Raw genomic sequence first — 19,292 nt, forward strand, 5'->3', positions numbered from 1 at the left:
ATCTAATAATTTTTTTAACAACTACTACTGTATCTACTATATGTAACTGCAGTGGGAATTTTACATTTAATCCTGGAAATAAACAAAGATTTAAGATCATAAAATGAAGTTATTATTGATCACTTTACAACAAGGTTCTATTTGTAAATGAGTAAAATGCATTAGTTATCATTAACTAATAATTTTTATTTTACATCATTAATTAATCTTGATTAATTTAAATTTATGAAAATACAGTTTGTTTATTGTTAGTTCATAATTTATTAACTTATGTAAATATATGTTACACTGAAATTAACATTAACCAAGTTTAATACAGTAAGTGCAGAAAAAGCTTGTAATGTAATAATGTAGTTAACTAATGTTTACAATTATAAATGTAAAAAATTTAAATGAAAAAATTGGTAGCTGAAATATTTAAGACTCATTTAAGACTGCACTATTTTTAGGTCAATAATGAAATATTAGCAAATTTTTGATATTGACCGTGTTAACGGGGTTAAGGTTGGATGTTCTTGCTTCCACTAAAGCACACAATATATTTTTGGAAACATTCTCAAAACATGCTGGGATAACATGAATCATCAGGTTTCGCACAAAGTTGTGAAGCCAAATGCATACTCAAACACATGATATTAAGGCAATATATAGGTGGGGGACATACCAGATTCTAGGAAATTCTGACATTTTCATTTCAAAATATCACTCAAATTGTGAAAATATTTGTCATGAAATATTTTGTATTAAATTAGAAAAATGCTGAAAAGAAGCATTTTCATTAGGTTGTCTCTTTTGGACACTGTATATATATATATATATATATATATATATATATATATATATATATATATATATATATAATAATATGAATTAATATACCATGCTGAAATATGCACATAGTAACTTTTCTGCTAGTAAACATGAACATTGACAGTGATTGAAGTGTAAATGTTTTAAAACCCAGAGGGGAATTCAAAGCTTTCAACTGACAGATATTTTGTGTTACAATTATAAAGCTGTCTTTTAATACATCAATAATATATATGTTATGTAACATAACACATACAATGTCTGATTGTGTCTGCTGTATGTTTTTCTGTATGTTTCAGAGATCAGATTGAGAAAGCTGGTAGAAGAGAGAGAGAGTTTGCTTGAGCAGGTGATTTCAGTTTTTTATGCTGTTGTTTCATTGCTTTGTGTGTAAATGATATTGTGGGTGAGTGTCTTCTGAAATCAAAATTTTTCATATGGGGACATTGTCATGCTTGTCAGCATGTTTACTGAGCTGTGTGTGTGTAGGTGCGGAAGCTTAAAGCAGTAGAACAGAAGCAGAAGTGTGGGACTGAAGAGACGGAAAGCATGGATGAGGATGACCTACAGAACGGTCTGGACCCTCATATCCTAGATCTGCAGAGTAAGATGCACCTTAACACCCAATAAGTCAATTCTATATCACCAGAAGTGTTGATTTAGGCTGGTTTGTAATATTTTACCACAAAGTGTTGTGTTGTCCTGAAACCCATGGCATATTCTTTGTCTACATTGTAATCCTATTTGTATATACTCTCACTGAGCACTTTATTAGGAACACCTGTACACCTACTTTTACATGCATTTATCTAATCAGCCAATCTTGTGGCTGCTATGTAATGCATAAAATAATGCAGATACAGGTCAGAAGCTTCAGTTAATGTTCACATTGTTCATCAGAATGGGGAAAAAATGTGTTCTCAGTGATTCCGACTGCGGCATGATTGTTGGTGCCAGATGGGCTGGTTTGAGTATTTATGTAACTGCTGATCTCATCGGATTTTCATGCAAAACCATCTCTAAAGATTACTCGGAATGGTGTCAAAATAAAAAAAAAATCAATTGAGCAGCAGTTCTGTGGACAGAAGTGCCTTGTTGATGAGAGAGGTCAGCAGAGAATGGCCAGACTGGTTCAAGCTGACAGAAAGGCAGTATGACTGCAGTGACTCAGACAACCACTTTTTGCCTGCATCATCAAAATGTCATTGTCATGCCGTTCTCACCTTAGTTTGGACGATTCCGTCACAGGCACTGTATTCTTCGGATTTATCGCACCTGTTTAATATAAGTTAAGTTACATTATACAATCATATTAAAGGAATTGTACTCCCAAAAATTATAAATCTTTAATTATTTATTACAAAGATTTATAGAACAATATTTAAGCTCTGTAGCTCCATACAATGCAAGTGAATTGGGTAAAAAAAATTAAAGCAACAAAAGCACATAAAGGCAGCATAAAAGTAATCCGTAAGACTCCAGTTGTTTAATTAATGTCTTCAGAAGCGATCAAATCGGTTCCCCTTCTGTCACTCACTCAAAGTTGTGTCAATTGTAGTGACACAAGGGGTATCTTCTGAGAGCCTTGCGTACCTTTGAACTTGAGAAAAGGCCAATGTCAAATTGGCAGACAGAATTTGCATGTCCCACCCCTGGACATACGGGTATAAAGGGGAGCGGGCGAGCGTCTGTCAGACAGATTTTTTCTTCAGAGCCGAGCAGTTGTGTGATCAGGAAGCTGTGTGTCACGACTGCTTCACCCACCTCTGCAAGAGAGCTTCTGTTGGATCTGACGGCACATTCCAGCGGCTTTCTCCTCTCTGCACGCTGTGCAGACTCTGCCCCTGGGCGCTTCAACAGCGCTTCTCTCCTAAAAGATTTTGATTTCTCTGAAAGAGTTTATTCTCTCGTAAAAGAGTTTATTTCTGGTAAAAGAGCAACACACACAAGAGAGTGTTGAACGTCCTTTTCAGGATGCGTCTTTTTAAAGATGTCCTTCCGCCACTGTGTAGTTCCTGGATGTGGTCGGTATCTCTCCAGATCCGATGGGCATAGACGCTGCCTTGTGTGCCTGGTAAGGGAACTTAGAGGGTTGGTGGAAAAAGTCCTATTGAGAGCAACGGCCATTGTACGTTTGATGGATGCGAAGGACGGTGACAGGTCCGTGTACCGCCCTCCTGTAAATGATCTCAATGGACAGATGGAGCTTATCGGCCTGTGGATGGTCAAATTTCCACAAAGCCTGCGGTCCGGAATACATGACCGAACGGACACACATAGGGGGTGCTGTAAGCTGCGGTGAGACCCCCGGCGTCCCACGGTCCCACTGTCTGCCCGCTGACCACTCACAATGACCAGTGACCACCCTGGAGGGGGGGCGGGGCTGTCCACGGACCCATTATCATCCCCCTGACCCACTATTTTACCCAAACTGACCAGTGAGACCCCCTGACCACCCTGGGGGGGCGGGGCTGTCCACGGACCCATTATCATCCCCCTGACCCACTATTTTACCCAAACTGACCAGTGAGACCCCTGACCACCCTGGGGGCGGGGCTGTCCACGGACCCATTATCATCCCCCTGACCCACTATTTTTCCAAAAGTGACCAATGAGACCCCCTGACCACCCGGGGGGGCGGGGCTGTCCACGGACCCATTATCATCCCCCTGACCAACTGTTTTTCCCAAATAGGTTTTTACGCTTTGGGATTTCACGGGCCACACGTTTGGTGGCCGGGGTGCCCGCCCACGCCCTCGAAATGCCATATTTTAAAGGTGAAAAAAAAAAGAATGGCAGGAGGTGTCTGCCCTCTTAGTATGTGATAGAGGGGCACCAGGTGTGCAACCGAGTGAAATTTCGGCTCCGTCGGAGCTCGGGGAGCAAAGTTAGAGCACATCCCATGTAAAATTTGTACCTTGTATTTACACAGCGGGTCCATGTACACGACCCCGAAAGGTCCAAACAGCTCCAAATTGACAACAGTAGCTTCTCAGGGGCCCCTGAGCCAGGTCCTAAATTTTGGAGGCCCTTGGGGCTTGCTAAGTATTAAAACCTCTGATGAATGTAGCGTTGCACACAGGCCTAAAATGCAGCCTGTCTCATTGATTCCTGTGACAGGCAGAGAGATCTGTTGAAAATAATGAAAAATGCTTGTTTACATCCTAGACCTTAGTCCTCTTAGTATGTCGATAAGGGGCTTTTGACGTGTCACCGTGTGAAATTTGGGGTCCGTTGGAGCTCAGGGTGCAAAGTTAGAACACGTCCCACTCTCCTTTTGTACCGTTAATTTTCACAGCGGGACCGTGTACACGACTCCGAAGCTCCAAACGACTCCAAATTGATATCAGTAGCTTCACAGGGACCCCCCTAGTCAGTGTGCAAAGTTTCAAGTCCCAATGGCTTCGTTAAGTGCTTAATTGGCTGACTAATGAGTGTAATGTGACAATAATTTTCTTCTAATATTTTTCTTGATTTTTTTTAAGTACTTCCTTAACTCTGAGGGACACACCTTTTTAATATGTTGTTTCTAAGGGCCCAACAATGAAGCATTCGAAGCCCCCAGGTCTGAGCATCAATTTTAACCCCGTACACGAAACCGCTGTAGAATTGCATTGGTTCAATGGGCACGTGGGATTTCTTGTAAAAAGAGGTCAAAAGGTCGCAGGACCTCGAAATTTCGGATTCTGGAGCCCCAGGGGCCCCCAAATCAATGCCTAAAATTTGGAAGCTCTAGACATTTTCCGAATGCACTCTTTCAGCTCTAGACCTTAAATGAACACCCAAATGACTTTGCACATGCAAGACGCTCTTTCTGGCTTTGAGAGCAAAAGGCCTGTGAGGTTGATTCTCTCATTCAAGCCAAAAAAAAAATGAAAAAAAAATTTCTTTCTAGAGAGTTGTGCTTTTAATATGACGCGCTTGGGGCCCCGGACTACCAGCACGTTTAGTTTGGGGCCCAGAGGAGCTTTCTAGAAAAAGTCCATCTGCCATTGATTTCATTCATTTTCTACAACGGGTCGATGGACGGGGCACCGAAAGGTCCAAACGACTCAAAAACGACATATGCGTGTCGTCAGGGCATCCTTAGACAGCGTAGTGAGTTTCGTGACCTTTTGACCTTATTTTCCATTCATTTGGCCCATTTAGGGACGTTGTCCACAAACACGTTGTGAAAAATGCATTGATTCAAAGGGATAGTGGGACGTCTGGAAAAGAGGGGTCAAAAGGTCGCAGGCTCTTGAAACTCCCGAACCGCGAGTGTCCGGTCCCCACGAATCAGGCCAAAGTTTGGGGTCTCTAGAACCTTCCTGAGCTTATATTCAAACCCTAACCCTAGTGGCCTCTCATCCTTCAAGAGGCTCTTTCAAGCTTTAAGTGCAAAAGGATTTGAGAGAATCTTGCACAAACTCCCCAAAAAAACTTTTTCTTTTTTCTAGAGCCACGTGCTCTCGGTATGTGTTTCGGGGGACGTCAGGCTACCACCGTGTGAAATTTGGGGGCTGGGGGACCTTTCTAGAAAAAGCCCACGTGCAATTTGATTCATTCGTTGTCTACAACGGGTTGGAGGACGGGGCTCAGAAAGGTCCGAACGACTCGAAATCGACATATGCGCATCGTCGGGGTGCCCTTAGACAGCGTGGAGAGTCTCGTGGCCTTTTGAACTTATTTTCCATTCATTTGGCCCATTTAGGGACGTTGTCCACAAACACGTTGTGAAAAATGCATTGATTCAAAGGGATAGTGGGACGTCTGGAAAAGAGGGGTCAAAAGGTCGCAGGCTCTCGAAACTCCCGATCCGCGAGCGTCCGGTCCCGAAGAATCAGGAACCAAAGTTTGGGGTCTCTAGAACCTTCCTGAGCTTATATTCAAACCCTAACCCTAGTGGCCTCTCATCCTTCAAGAGGCTCTTTCAAGCTTTAAGTGCAAAAGGATTTTGAGAGAATCTTGCACAAACGCCCCAAAAAACTTTTCCTTTTTTCTAGAGCCACGTGCTCTCGGTATGTGTTTCGGGGGACGTCAGGCTACCGCCGTGTGAAATTTGGGGGCTGGGGGACCTTTCTAGAAAAAGCCCACGTGCAATTTGTTTCATTCGTTTTCTACAACGGGTTGGAGGACGGGGCTCAGAAAGGTCCGAACGACTCGAAATCGACATATGCGCATTGTCGGGGTGCCCTTAGACCGCGTGGAGAGTCTCGTGACCTTTCGACCTTATTTTCCATTCATTTGGGCCATTTAGGGACATTGTCCACAAACACGTTGTGAAAAATGCATGGATTCAAAGGGATAGTGGGACGTCTGGAAAAGAGGGGTCAAAAGGTCGCAGGCTCTCGAAACTCCCGATCCGGGAGCGTCCGGTCCCCACGAATCAGGAACCAAAGTTTGGGGTCTCTAGAACCTTCCTGAGCTTATATTCAAACCCTAAACCTAGTGGCCTCTCATCCTTCAAGAGGCTCTTTCAAGCTTTAAGTGCAAAAGGATTTTGAGGGAATCTTGCACAAACTCCCCCAAAAAACCTTTCCTTTTTTCTAGAGCCACGTGCTCTCGGTATGTCTTTCGGGGGACGTCAGGCTACCGGCGTGTGAAATTTGGGGGCTGGGGGAGCTTTCTAGAAAAAGCCCACGTGCCATTCGTTTCATTCATTTTCAACGACGGGTTGGCGGACGGAGCTCCGAAAGGTCCGAGCGACTCTAAATCGACATATGCGCATCGTCGGGGTGCCCTTAGACAGCGTGGAGAGTCTCGTGACCTTTTGACCTTATTTTCCATTCATTTGGGCCATTTAGGGACGTTGTCCACAAACACGTTGTGAAAAATGCTTAACACCGAGGGACTTGAATTCGTTACATGTTGTATATGAAGGCCCCAGGAAGGAGTACTCGACGGTTGAAGTTGCTGGCATATGATTCAAGGCTTTTTTCACCGAATCATACAGGAAGTGCCCACTTCCAACTGGTTTGAATGGCACCAAATGCATGGCTCGTGGGAATTAATTTTTTATGCTCATTGTGCATGTTTATGAGTTGATAGTTGCATCAGCTTGTTAAATTAGGCTGAGTTGAGTACTATTTTATAAAGGAACATAATAAAGCATACTGTTTCCCCCACTCCAACCTCAATTGCATGTTTTGGCTTGTATTTCGATCCCCTCCCCCCATCTCCATTTTCAAGCCAGTTTCAATGGTTCTCCAACTATAAGCGTATTACAATGGTAATGATTAATCATTGACCTTTGAGTCTCACTCTGAAGCTAATTGTGCATGTTTACGAGTTGATAGTTGCATCAACTTGTTGTATTGTGTATTCTGAGTGCTGCCAAAGGGATTTTGTCAATAAAACTGCATGTAAATGTTAAGTGTTTCAAATGAATAGCCCATAAACCTGCTGTTGAGTCTCCATAGAACAAAATGCTTATGGACACTTTCATTTTTTAGGCAAATGATGCATGTTTATGAGTTGTAAGTTGCATAAACATGTTGTATTTGTGTATTCTGTACAGAATACACAAATTCGAAGGGCTTATGTGTTTCAGGGGGCTTCACAGAGTCACCTAAATGTGATTTTAAGTCAAAAATGTGATCCTGGAGTTATAAAAATGAAGTCCACCAAGTGATGATTTTTGACCCATTCAATTGATTGGAAGTGGGTGTACCCACTTGCCATTTATTTGCATTGGCTGAAATCATCACTTTTTGGACATGGTTTGTTTTAAATCCTGGATCAAATTTATGACTTAAAATCACATTTAGGTGACTCAGTGAAGCCCCCTGATCAACCTGAGCCCTTCAAAACAAAAAACTGTCACTGACCACGAAACCTTTATTTCTCCGAATGGGACAAATTGCATGTGGGATGTCCAGATCTCAGCTCTAGATTGACTTAGGAAGCTGAAACTTGTGTTTCTGTCCTAATCTCAGCCTCCTCTTTCTGTCTTGTAAGTTTCAAGAAAATCAGAGGAAGTCGAAATTTGCGCGCACAAATCCTTAACTCTTTCCCCGCCAGCGTTTTAAAAAAAAGTTGCCAGCCACCGCCAGGGTTTTTGACGATTTTCGCTAATTTTAATGGCCCGCAGAATATTTTCTTCCATGAATATATGAAGATGCTATATATCAAAATAAAGATCTGAGCCTCTGCTTTTAGGCAAAAAAAAAAAAAAGATTTTATTTTATCTTCATTTGTTCTTTTTTTATTGCCACTTGAACAGAGGTAGGTTTTGTCAAAAACAACATTTCGGACAAAAAGCTGAGAAAAAGGCATTTTTATCAAACAATTGCTTTAGTATTAGTATGGTGTTCCACTTCTTCACGTTTGAGACGATCGCAGTCTGTTTCTTTGATCAAAGAGTTGCGTACTCTTTCAAAACATGCGCGTGGGTCTTCCTTACCGTATACCACCTAAAACACGGATACCCGGAAAATTCCGTGTTTGGCGGGGAAGCGATTTTTCATAAAACCCGGAAAATTCTGTGTTTGGCGGGGAAAGAGTTAAAGGGGTACGCACGAAATTTTCGACATCCTCCGATCTTAATGAAATTTATACCATAGAAAGAGGAGGCTTGGAGATGAACAGAAATACAATTTTTAGCTTCCCAAGTCTGTCTAGAGCTGAGATATGCACATCCCACAAATTTAATGTGTGTAGTCCCAATTACAATCAATTTAATGGGACAAATTGTATGTGGGATCTCAGCAATCCCTGTCTGTGATTCTTTGCTAAGAATTCCACTTTTTAGCACTTTTGCACAGTGCAGTTCTCAATATGTCATATATGTCTATGTATGTATGTATCTATCTGTAGGATGTTTGTCTATCTGTCTATCTGTCTGTCTGTCTGTCTTTCCTTTTAGCCCATTACTTTGATTGGAAGTGGGACTACCCACTTCCAATCAGTTTAATGGACCCAAAATCATCACTTGGTGTTCTGCATTTTTATAACTTCTGGATCAAATTCAATGATTTCATCCAATGCAAATAAATTGCATGTGTGTGGTCCCATATACAGTCAAATGAATGGGCAGTGGTCTATTGGGGGACATATATCTATACAATCAATTGCTAATGGGCAGATAGCCTGTTGAATAAATTGTACGTGGGTGGTCCCACTTACAGTCAAATGAATGGGCAGTTAGTCTGTTGGTGGACATACAGCTTTACAATCAATTGCTAATGGGCAGATAGCCTGTTGAATAAATTTTTCGTGGGTGGTCCCACTTACAGTCAAATGAATGGGCAGTTAGTCTGTTGGTGGACATACAGCTATACAATCAATTGCTAATGGGCAGATAGCCTGTTGAATAAACTGTACGTGGGTAGTCCCACTTACAGTCAAATGAATGGACAGTTAGTGTGTTGGTGGACATACAGCTATACAATGAATTGCTAATGGATAGTTAGTCTGTTGGTTGACTCAGTTTGTGTGCAAAATAGATGGTTAGTGGGCATATAGTGGGTCCGTGGACAACCCCACTCTCTCAGGGTGTTCAAGGGGTCTCCCTGGTCAATTTGGGAAAAATAGTGGGTCAGGGGGATGATAATGGGTCTGTGGACAGCCCCGCCCCCCCAGGGTGGTCAGGGGGTCTCATTGGTCACTTTTGGAGAAATAGTGGGTCAGGGGGATGATAATGGGTCCGTGGACAGCCCCGCCCCCCCCAGGGTGGTCAGGGGGTCTCACTGGTCAGTTTGGGTAAAATAGTGGGTCAGGGGGATGATAATGGGTCCGTGGACAGCCCCGCCCCCCCCAGGGTGGTCAGAGGGTCTCACTGGTCAGTTTGGGTAAAATAGTGGGTCAGGGGGATGATAATGGGTCCGTGGACAGCCCCGCCCCCCCAGGGTGGTCAGGGGGTCTCACTGGTCAGTTTGGGTAAAATAGTGGGTCAGGGGGAGGATAATGGGTCCGTGGACAGCCCCGCCCCCTCCAGGGTGGCACAGGGGTCCATGGGGGTCTTCAGGGGGCATTGCGCCCCACTCTCCCATTAAAAGAACACATTGCAACAAATGGAACGAGGGAGAGCCCTGCCCCGAGAGGCGCCCGATTGCCATCGATATGAATGGAGAAGCGCCCATTCATTCGAGCCAGAGGTGGGACGTGAGGCCGCCCTCACGTGGGTGAAGGCTGAACTGCACTGGAGAGGCTATATTCGGGGGTCTTCCTTTAAAAGCCTGTGGCGGGGTCTGCTGCGCCCGAGGCGGTCCTCCACGTCACAGACCTTCCCCGTCGGACACCCCGAACGAATGGGCACCCGCCCCGGGGCCCCAAAAAATTTTCTGAGGCTGGCGCGCAGGGTACAGGGACCCTCGGACACGTTCCCATATCACAATGGGCTATTAACCACCTATTTGATGAGGTTTTTGGATTTTTCACTTGGTTTTACTTGGCTTCCCTTATGCAGGGTAGTGATCACACTGAGGCAGCGTTTGTGGATGGTTCATGTTCTTACTGCGAGGACATGACCATGGCAACGTTTCGGTGCCGGCTTTCGTTTCTCAAAGCCACTCCAGCCGCCTCCTGCGTCGCTCCTTCTTCCCACGGGATTGTGGACGACCTGGCTGGCGATTTGTGGATGGCAGCAGGCTCAATTTCGCCGGGCACAGCCCCAAAAACCACCCGCCCCGGCACGCTCGTTTGCTTCCGTCTGCGCTCGGGACGACGGCGGCTCGTTTCGCGGCCAGTTTGCTTCATTCCTGGAGCCAGGTTTGGTTGACGACATCACCGTTGCATCGGAGAGCGTTCAGGCATCTGACGCTGAAGACCTGACCGGATTCCCGTCCTCAGGCCAGACCTTCCAGTCAGAGTCTGACGCGCAGATGGCCGACATGCCTTCCCGGGCTGCTGTGAGTGTTGGGCTGGACTGGAACCCTCCGTCCACCCCCCAACCCCCGCGGCTTGACGATTGGTACCTCGGCTCCGGGCACCGCTACCAGCCACGCCCCCCCGGTACCTTTCTTCACGGAAGTGCATGATTCATGGAGGGCACCTTTTACTTCCCGGAACTGCCCTCCTCGCTCCTCCGCTCTCGCTACCCTGGATGGCGGGGCGGTCCACGGGTACACGGAGGTCCCTCAGGTGGACAGGGCGGTTGCTATCCACCTGTGTCCCGAGAATACCGGCACCTGGCGGGACCACCCGGTACTCCCCTCCAAGGCCTTTAGGACAACGTTGTCACTGACTGCGAAAGCCTACAGTGCCACTGGACAGGCCGACTCCGCTTTGCATGTCATGGCTCTCCTGCAGGTACACCAAGCCAAGGCACTCAAAGATCTGCACCTGGGTAGTCCCGATCCCGACGTGCTGCAGGAACTGCACTCTGCCACCGACCTCGCTCTCAGAGTTACGAAGGTCACAGCGCAAGCACTCAGGTGGGCGATGGCCACCCTTGTGATCCAGGAGCGCCACCTGTGGCTGAACTTGGTCGAGATGCACGACATTGACAAATAAATGCCCCCGTCTCTCTGTTCGGTCTCTTCGCCGAAACCTTCACTCAGCAGTTTTCACCAGAGAAGAAAAAGATGGAGGCCATCTCTCACATCATGCCATGCCGTCGCAGCGCAGGCCATCCCCCGTCTGCTCACCGTGGGCGTCCTTCTGTGAAGAAACAACCGGCAGCTCCGACTCAACCTGAGCCCAGCTCTCAGCCCCAGGCGGCATACACCCCCCGTCTCCAGGACCTCTTCTAGGATCTGTAAAACCCCTAAACCCTCCTGAGACAGTGCACCCAGGAAGCCAGACATTTACTCCAGAGCTGGTAGCAACCCCCTTTGGGCTGCGGTACCAAATTGTCAATAAAAGAACAATTTCCTCAACGCTTGGGATATCAGACCGGTGCGCGCCATTCTCACGGCACCCCGGCACAACAACTTTGCGGTCCCGTCTCCCCGGGCACGGCCATCTCGCTTCCGGACCCACGGCTGCCGAGTCTCGTAGACGTCCCTACAGGACCTCCTTCTCTGTCTATAACCTTGTTTCAGTGGTATTCGCTCCACGCCGATGCCCGGGCAAAAATGCCAGCACTTTACGAGCAGAGCTTGCCACTCTGCTACTCAAGAATAGATAGAGCCTGTCCCTCCAGCCGAGATGAAGAATGGTTTACTTCCACGACTCCATTCTGCCTTGACACGACCCTTCGTACAGTTCGCGTTCAATGGCCAGATGTATCAGTACAAGGTCCTCCCCTTCAGCCTGTCCCTGTCCCCTCGCATCTTCACCATGGTCGCAGAGGTAGCCCTTGTCCCGCTACAGGAAGTGGGCATCTGCATACTCAATTACCTCGACAACTGGCTCATCCTAGCACACTGTTGAGAGTTACTATGCGCCCACAGGGACCAGGTGCTCACGCACCTCAGCCGTTTAGGGCTTCAGCTCAACTGGGAAAAAAGAAAGCTCTCTCCGGTTCAGAGCATCTCTTTTCTCAGTTTGGAGTTAGACCCCTGGACAGGACGTGGAAGACTTAAGTGGTCTACCACCTGCAGTCGTAGACACGATCAACCAAGGCAGTGCTCCATCTACCAGGCAGCTTTACGCAATCAAGTGGAGTCTGTTCGTAAATTGATATTCTTCCAGATCTGAAGACCTGCAGAGATGCATGGTGCGGTCAGTGCTTTCATTCCTGCAGGAGAGGCTGTAGGGGAGGCTGTACACCTCCACCTGAAGGTGTATGTCGCTGCTAGCCCACCATGACGCAGTAGATGGCAAGTCCCTTGGTAAGCACAACTTGATTATAAGGTTCCTTAGAGGCGCCCGGAGGTTGAACTCTTCCCGGCCAAGCCTGTTCCCCTCCATGGATCTCTCAGTGGTCCACAAAAAAAGTCAGGCCTTCGAGCCGCTTGATTCAGTCGAGCTCAAAGCGCCCTCCTGATCGCACTCGCTTCCATCAAGAGGGTTGGGGACCTGCAAGCGTTCTCTGAGCTCTGAGCAGCTCTTTGTCTGCTTTGGCGGACGGCGGAAATGGAATGCCGTCTCCAATAGAGGTTAGCTCATTGGGTTTTTGATGCTATTTCCCTATATCTTTGCTAGGTTCTACAACCTCAGGATTGAGTCGGTCTCGTCCCGTGTTTTTTCAGGTCCGAGCCTGTAGAACTCGGTAATACGGAACAGCTGACGGGGTGTTCTGCTTGCACCTTGTGCCCTTCACCAAGTTGATCCATTGCGCGTTCTTTCCCAGGTTAGCCAGTAAGCTCTCGCTTCCTGGATGCACTTCCTTCCTAGCCCTATAGCCGCAGATTCAGTGGAGGAGTTCGCCGCCAGACCCACCACGAGTCGAGTGCTCCGTGTTGGGTTTGGGCAACACAGGCATAGTTCCCACTTCAGGCAACTTCCTGTGATGTATTTTCTGCGGTACAGTCCCTCTGCTGACAGGACCCGCGTCTCCCTTGGGTAGCCCTCGCTGCCCCCTGGTCACCGTGTCTGTAGCAACTCCTCCCTTTTCAGGCAGGATCTACCACCGCACAATGTCCACGGGTGGCTTGACAACCCTGTGTGTATTAGCCACAAGTTACCTTCCCCCAGTCTATGCAGGTTGTGGTCTCCACAGGGCCTTTTCCCCCTGAAAGAATAGGAATGGAAAAGGACGCCTTCCCCGACGCATCTATAGCGTTAAGACTTTTTAACTCTATGACGAGAAACATAGAGAGAGAAAAGGCCGGCTGGCTCCCATGCAAGTCATGTCGCCTGTTCCGTACGGGTACTGGGAACCTTTGAGCAGTATATGACACCTTTTATTGGGGGGGTTGGGGAGGGTTACACAACGTCGAGTGAGTGACAGAAGAGGAACGTCATGGTTACTGTTGTAACCTCCATTCCCTGATGGATGGAACGAGACGTTGTGTTCCCCTTGCCACGTCTCTATCCCTACCACTGTAATGCGCCGTAACCTTATTCTCAGCTCCTTAGTGCAAAAACAGACGCTCGCCCACTCCCTTTATACCCTTATGTCCGGGGGCGGGATATGCTAATTCTGTCTGCCAATTTGACATTGGCCATAATGTCAAAATTTTGGGTGACAAAATCTTGACATCTGCAGTCTCCTTGGCGGTCATGATTTCATGAAATCATGATTGTAAGGCAGGGTGCCAATGTGTTTGCATTCAAAGGCAAAGAGCAAATGTATGATCTTTGAGAAAATCAACAAACTAACTTTCTCGCAATTACCAACTCTTCCTGAGGCACCACACCCCACTGAGCGAAGACTGCAAATTCACACCTCATTGTTGCCCTTCCACATCTGTCCCATTCTCTCCTCTCTCCCCCATCCAGCTCAGAATCACCTAAGATCTGTATGTAACAAAAGTCTATATCTGATGTATACAAATAATGTAACTAGTGTAACATGTTTGGAATCATTTAAAATGTCTCAGTGCGTCTGGTATAGTGCTCTTATTCCCAGGTTTGTAAACTTAATGACCGCAAAGTTATAAGGTCTTTGCCAAATGCTTTATAATACTGGAGGTCTGTCTCCATCCCTGCTTGTATGTTAATGAAGTATGTCCCCAGGACTTCCAAACCTAACCACTCCCAAAATCCCATTTGTCCATGGTTTGGGTATTTAAGGAAAGGCGACACATTGCTCAGGGCTCTCTGTAATCAGACGATCCCAAACAGTTTACTGTTTGTAGTTTATTTCAGGTGATTGCAATTCGAATTTCTTATGTTTTGATAAAATGTCTAACTTTGACTTATCACTGTCTAATTGGAATTGATGAATTGATTATGTTACCTGATCAATAAATTGTCAACATTTGATTTTATTCTGACTGACTCTGACATTGTGTTTCCCAAACAGATTAAACGATTCGTATGTTACCGCAAGTCTGCGTCAGATTAGTGACGACTAATATTTGGCATCGATTCAAGTGTACTTTGCAAAGACAAAAAGGGAATTTCCGTTTAGAACAGCAAATGCTGCTTGACCAATATAAATCTGGGTGTGTCTTACCTCTGTTTTAATTTGATGTTTCTCCAGATAAGTGTACGTGGGAAACCACGCATGGCCAATCCAAAGCTATTATAAGAGAAGTTATGTTGGTCAACTTACATCTGTAATAGTGGCCGTGACCTCTACTGAAGAAAACGTCAAGTTACATTCAAGTGTATGCAATTCCATGGGGCTATACTGAAGTATCTTTGATTGTGTGAACGTGAACGTGACCGATCTCAGGTATATAGCAATTACACCTCTGTTTGATGATCCAATACTGGCCGCTTGTGATCGTGAGACCCGCGGTGTAGAGAACACGCGAGGACCTCAAAGCGACATAGTTTCTTAATCTAAACGGGTAAAATATAATTAAAGAGTTAAAGGAATAATCAAATATTCGCTCACTTTTAATGATAGGCCTACTCAGATATCATTAAAAACCTTTTTCATTTATGGAGTCAGATGAAATAATGAGATAATACATAAGAGAAAATGTATTTCATTTAATATTGTTGTGTTACGTACAAGAAAGACAGTAACGCGCAGAGACCTTCACCCGTATTATTGGAGACCGCCATTGGACCGATAAACGGGCTTACATGATCATGCCTAGAGACTGCAATGGCAAGATTTTCTCACCCAAAACGTATTGGATTGTTTCTGAAGACATGAATTAAACCACTGGAGTCTTACGGATTACTTTTATGCTGCCTTGTGTGTGGTTGTATGTGAGCTTTAAAATGTTGAACACCATTATTGCATTGTATGTACCTACAGAGCTGAGATATTCTTCTAAAAATATTTGTTTGTGTCCTGAAAGAAATTCATGCACATCTGGGATGGCATGAGTATTGAGTTGAATATACGGCATCAGAGTGACATTTCAGTAGGTCACGAAAGTCCCCCTATTGACATTTGATTATGAGAGTGTAGCACCTTCCCTTTCCCGCATCCCTCCGAAACATGTGAACTCATAAAAATGTTATAACATTTTATTGTGTAAATATTTTGTTTCTATAGGAGATGCTAACAGGCAGATCAGTGACCTCAAATTTAAACTGGTCAGGTCTGAGCAAGAAGTCACAGCACTTGAACAAAACGTAAGTTATGGATAAAATAAACAAAGGATATTCCATTTTATGTCCATGGGAACAAACTCTGAATCATACGCTTGCATGAAATTTTATCATCAATTGTTTATAACGTTCTTCTTTTAGTCTTAGCTCCCTTTATTTCTAGTTCATTTTGTTCCTGTTGTGGTACAGACAGTTCCACAGGAAATCATCCTTCTATAACATTTATTTAACGTGGTAATATATTCTGCTCTGTGTAATTTATAAAAGGCTAGTCAGAAGCATTGTGACAGCATGCACATACAAATCATAAAGATTTGTATTATCTCCAACGTTTTAAGTGCTGTCAATATGTTAATATTGTATGTTTCAGTGTCTTTTCAAAGTTAAACGTACAAAAATGTACATATACACTTTGCGTACAATTACTTATGAATATGAATGTGCTTAACCTGAACATTCTTTCCTGCATAAACTGTAATCTCTGTCATGTGGCAGATAATTCGGCTGGAGGGTCAGGTGACCCGCTATAAGACAGCCACTGAGGCTGCGGAAAAAGTGGAAGACGAACTAAAAGTAGAGAAACGCAAGTTACAGAGAGAGGTACAGTCTGACTGTAACATTTTTCATTACTTATGAATTATTGAAAAACATGTAGTATTCTAAACATTTAACCAGAAACTGATGTAATAAGTTATTGTATTGCATATCTGCTGTGTTTATTCTCTAGCTGAGATCCGCAACTGACCGTGTTGATGAGCTGGAAGCAACCAACAGCCACCTTACAAAGAGACTGGAGAAGATGAAGGCCAATCGTAGTGCCCTATTGGCACAGCAGTGACACCCGCCTGTAACTGCTCTGCTACATGGGCATGTTTCTTATTGCCCTTTGGCACCTGCCAGCTGTATAAAAGTAAAACCTTCACCAATACGTACAGTTCTAATCAAGTAATTCCAATCATTCTCATGCCAATTCAGACTTTGTGATGCTCTAACTTCAAAAAAGTAAATATGGCTGGCAGGCATGAAAATCAAGCTTGCTTGTAGATTCCAAGCAGAGGACACAAATGCTCAAAAAAGTGACCATTGGATTGGATTAGCAGAATCTAGGGGCTCAATGAGCTCAAATCAATGTTCACTCGACTGGACTGGATTATGGATCTTGATCGCAATACCAACAAAGCACAGGCAGAGCACAACTACAGTATGGCATCAAGTTGGTTTACTGAACCAGTTGTGAGGAACCTTCACTTATCTTGGTGGATCATGCACTTTATCCCTGCATCAGTATTTTCTGGAAGACTTGGAAAATGTAACACATGGATATCTGGATATCTGATATCTTTGTTTTTCCATAGGGATTTGTTTAGTCCAGAGATTGTATGATTGAATGTATGCCATCACATGCAGAGACAGTTGTGCTTTTCCTTGATAATTTTGAGCAAACATATTTACTTATTTTAGTGAAATGGGCCAAAAGATGTTATTACATTTCTATAGTCATCATGTTATGTTGAATATTAAGCTTTTAGACCACCTATTTAAAAAGGCTATCGTTTGTTGCTTTCTGGGTATAAAGACTGCAAAGATGCATCTTGGTGAGTGTAATAAGTAGAAGTAGACAGACAGCAAGCACAGTTGTTCATTAGAATACATGTTCAGTTTAGTCTCAGATCATGGTGCAAAATGCATGTATATAATTATCTGAGGGCTAAATTGACTTATGCGATATCACCAGCCTTCAAATATTGCTTTTGAAAACATGCAGAATCAACACAATAAATGGGAGTGCAGCTGATTATTGAAGCTGGTTGTTGTAGCACTTTCACAACTGGTCTGTCATTTACAGAGTGTGCCATTCATCTTAATGCATTTGGGGTGTTTAAAGAAATACACATCACCTTTTTTTTAAGAAAAAGAAAAAAGAAATTAAACAGAATTGTTGCAATAACGCTATTCGGTGTAACTAATTGACCATTGCATTTACACAAAAATGCAATAATAAAAAGTGCCATAATGCTGTATTTGCTGAGTTATGCCAAAAAAATGCTTCTTTTTGCTTATTGTTAGTTTCACTCTTATCTCTCCCCAAGGTACTGCAAACATCGGAGACAATGCACTACATTGTTTACTTGTTCATTGAAGATGGGCATGCTTTCTCTCGTGGACCGGTAGCTAAACATTTGAAATGACATATCCATAGACAGACAAATCATGTTCTTTACCAGTATTACAGCTATTCGGTATGGTATGGTATGGTATGGTATGTCATGACATAGCAAGAAATAAAATGAATGCAATAACACTGGCTGTTAGGGTTGTTATATTTTTTTTATTTTTACATTTCATAATTTAACATTTTATTAAAGTCTTCTCTCCCTCACTCACAATGACAAGGGAATAAGCAAAAAAGAATCATTAAATGGTAATGCTGATTTATTACTCCCTTCACAAAATAAAAACCATGGGAGTGGCATAATTCTTAACAGCAGCACTGCTTTTCAGCTGATAAATCAGTTCTGAAATAATGAACACTTAGGACCCTCTGGACAGCTTCTATCACCAGTTGCTATTTTCTATCACTTCTTTATTCTGTCGCTATTAAAATACTGTATGTCATAAAATGTTTTATCTGGTTAATCATCAAATCTAACCTTGCATGTTCATTGTCACGTTTCCTCAATCAAAATATCTCCTTTGTATTATTATTCTTATATAAGCAAATCTGTTTGATGGTTACTATGCAAAACAAAAGTATAAGAGAAAAAGAGGAAATAAAATGCCTAGATGGCTGGCCAAGTCACTGGTCTCTGAAGGTTTTCCTTGTCTTCCACACAGCCATCTTTCCATCTGGCAAGTGTCAAAATCTAAATAACATCTGCTAAACTTTACAAGCATTCTTAATCATAAACGTCTCAAAGACATCTCCTGAATGTCTTATTGACATCTGTGACATACTTATTGACATAGGCCTATGTCTTATAGACATACTGCAGAAGAGCAAGCAATGTAATTTTTTGTATGTCTTTCAGATAAAAACACACACATCAAATAGATGTCTGGGTGATGTACATGTGCCATCAGGGATGGCAGGCCCATCCTTCATAGAAATCCTTGAAAACTGATTAATACTTGCAGCACTAAATGGCAGTAATTCATTTGTTAAACAAGTACTGTAGTCATAGTGTGACATTGAGAATCCCTTACAAACAATTGTAACTATTACATTGGCAGACACTATGTTTACCATGGTAAATTGTAATGGATGAGGAAAGTGGTTATGTCCCAGATGGCACACATATACCACACAGAAGTCTATTTGATGTGTGTGATTATATACGGAGAGGTACATTCTTGAGTGCAACATTTTGCATTCCATATGAATTATTGAAAAACATGGAGTATTCTAAACATTTAGCTAGAAACTGATGTAATAAGTCATTGTATTGTATATCTGCTGTGTTTATTCTTTAGCTGAGATCTGCAATTGACCTTGTTGA

At 43.9% G+C, this 19,292-nt stretch overlaps 1 protein-coding gene across 4 annotated transcripts in view; it reads left to right on the forward strand.

Annotated features, from left to right (window-relative positions):
- Positions 1–18,575, forward strand: part of LOC127647099 (leucine-rich repeat flightless-interacting protein 2-like) — a 67,778-nt gene extending 49,203 nt beyond the window's left edge. For all 4 annotated transcript variants that reach the window (XM_052131196.1, XM_052131193.1, XM_052131194.1 and 1 more), the window contains 5 exons: positions 1,110–1,159; positions 1,300–1,414; positions 15,740–15,819; positions 16,291–16,395; positions 16,523–18,575. In XM_052131196.1, the coding sequence (XP_051987156.1) occupies positions 1,110–1,159; positions 1,300–1,414; positions 15,740–15,819; positions 16,291–16,395; positions 16,523–16,633 (461 nt within the window). In that variant the 3' untranslated portion in view covers positions 16,634–18,575. The remainder of the gene's footprint in view (positions 1–1,109; positions 1,160–1,299; positions 1,415–15,739; positions 15,820–16,290; positions 16,396–16,522) is intronic.
- Positions 18,576–19,292: the final 717 nt, after the last annotated feature.

Source organism: Xyrauchen texanus, chromosome 7 (genome assembly GCF_025860055.1).
Source record: "Xyrauchen texanus isolate HMW12.3.18 chromosome 7, RBS_HiC_50CHRs, whole genome shotgun sequence".
Classification (NCBI taxonomy): domain Eukaryota; kingdom Metazoa; phylum Chordata; class Actinopteri; order Cypriniformes; family Catostomidae; genus Xyrauchen; species Xyrauchen texanus.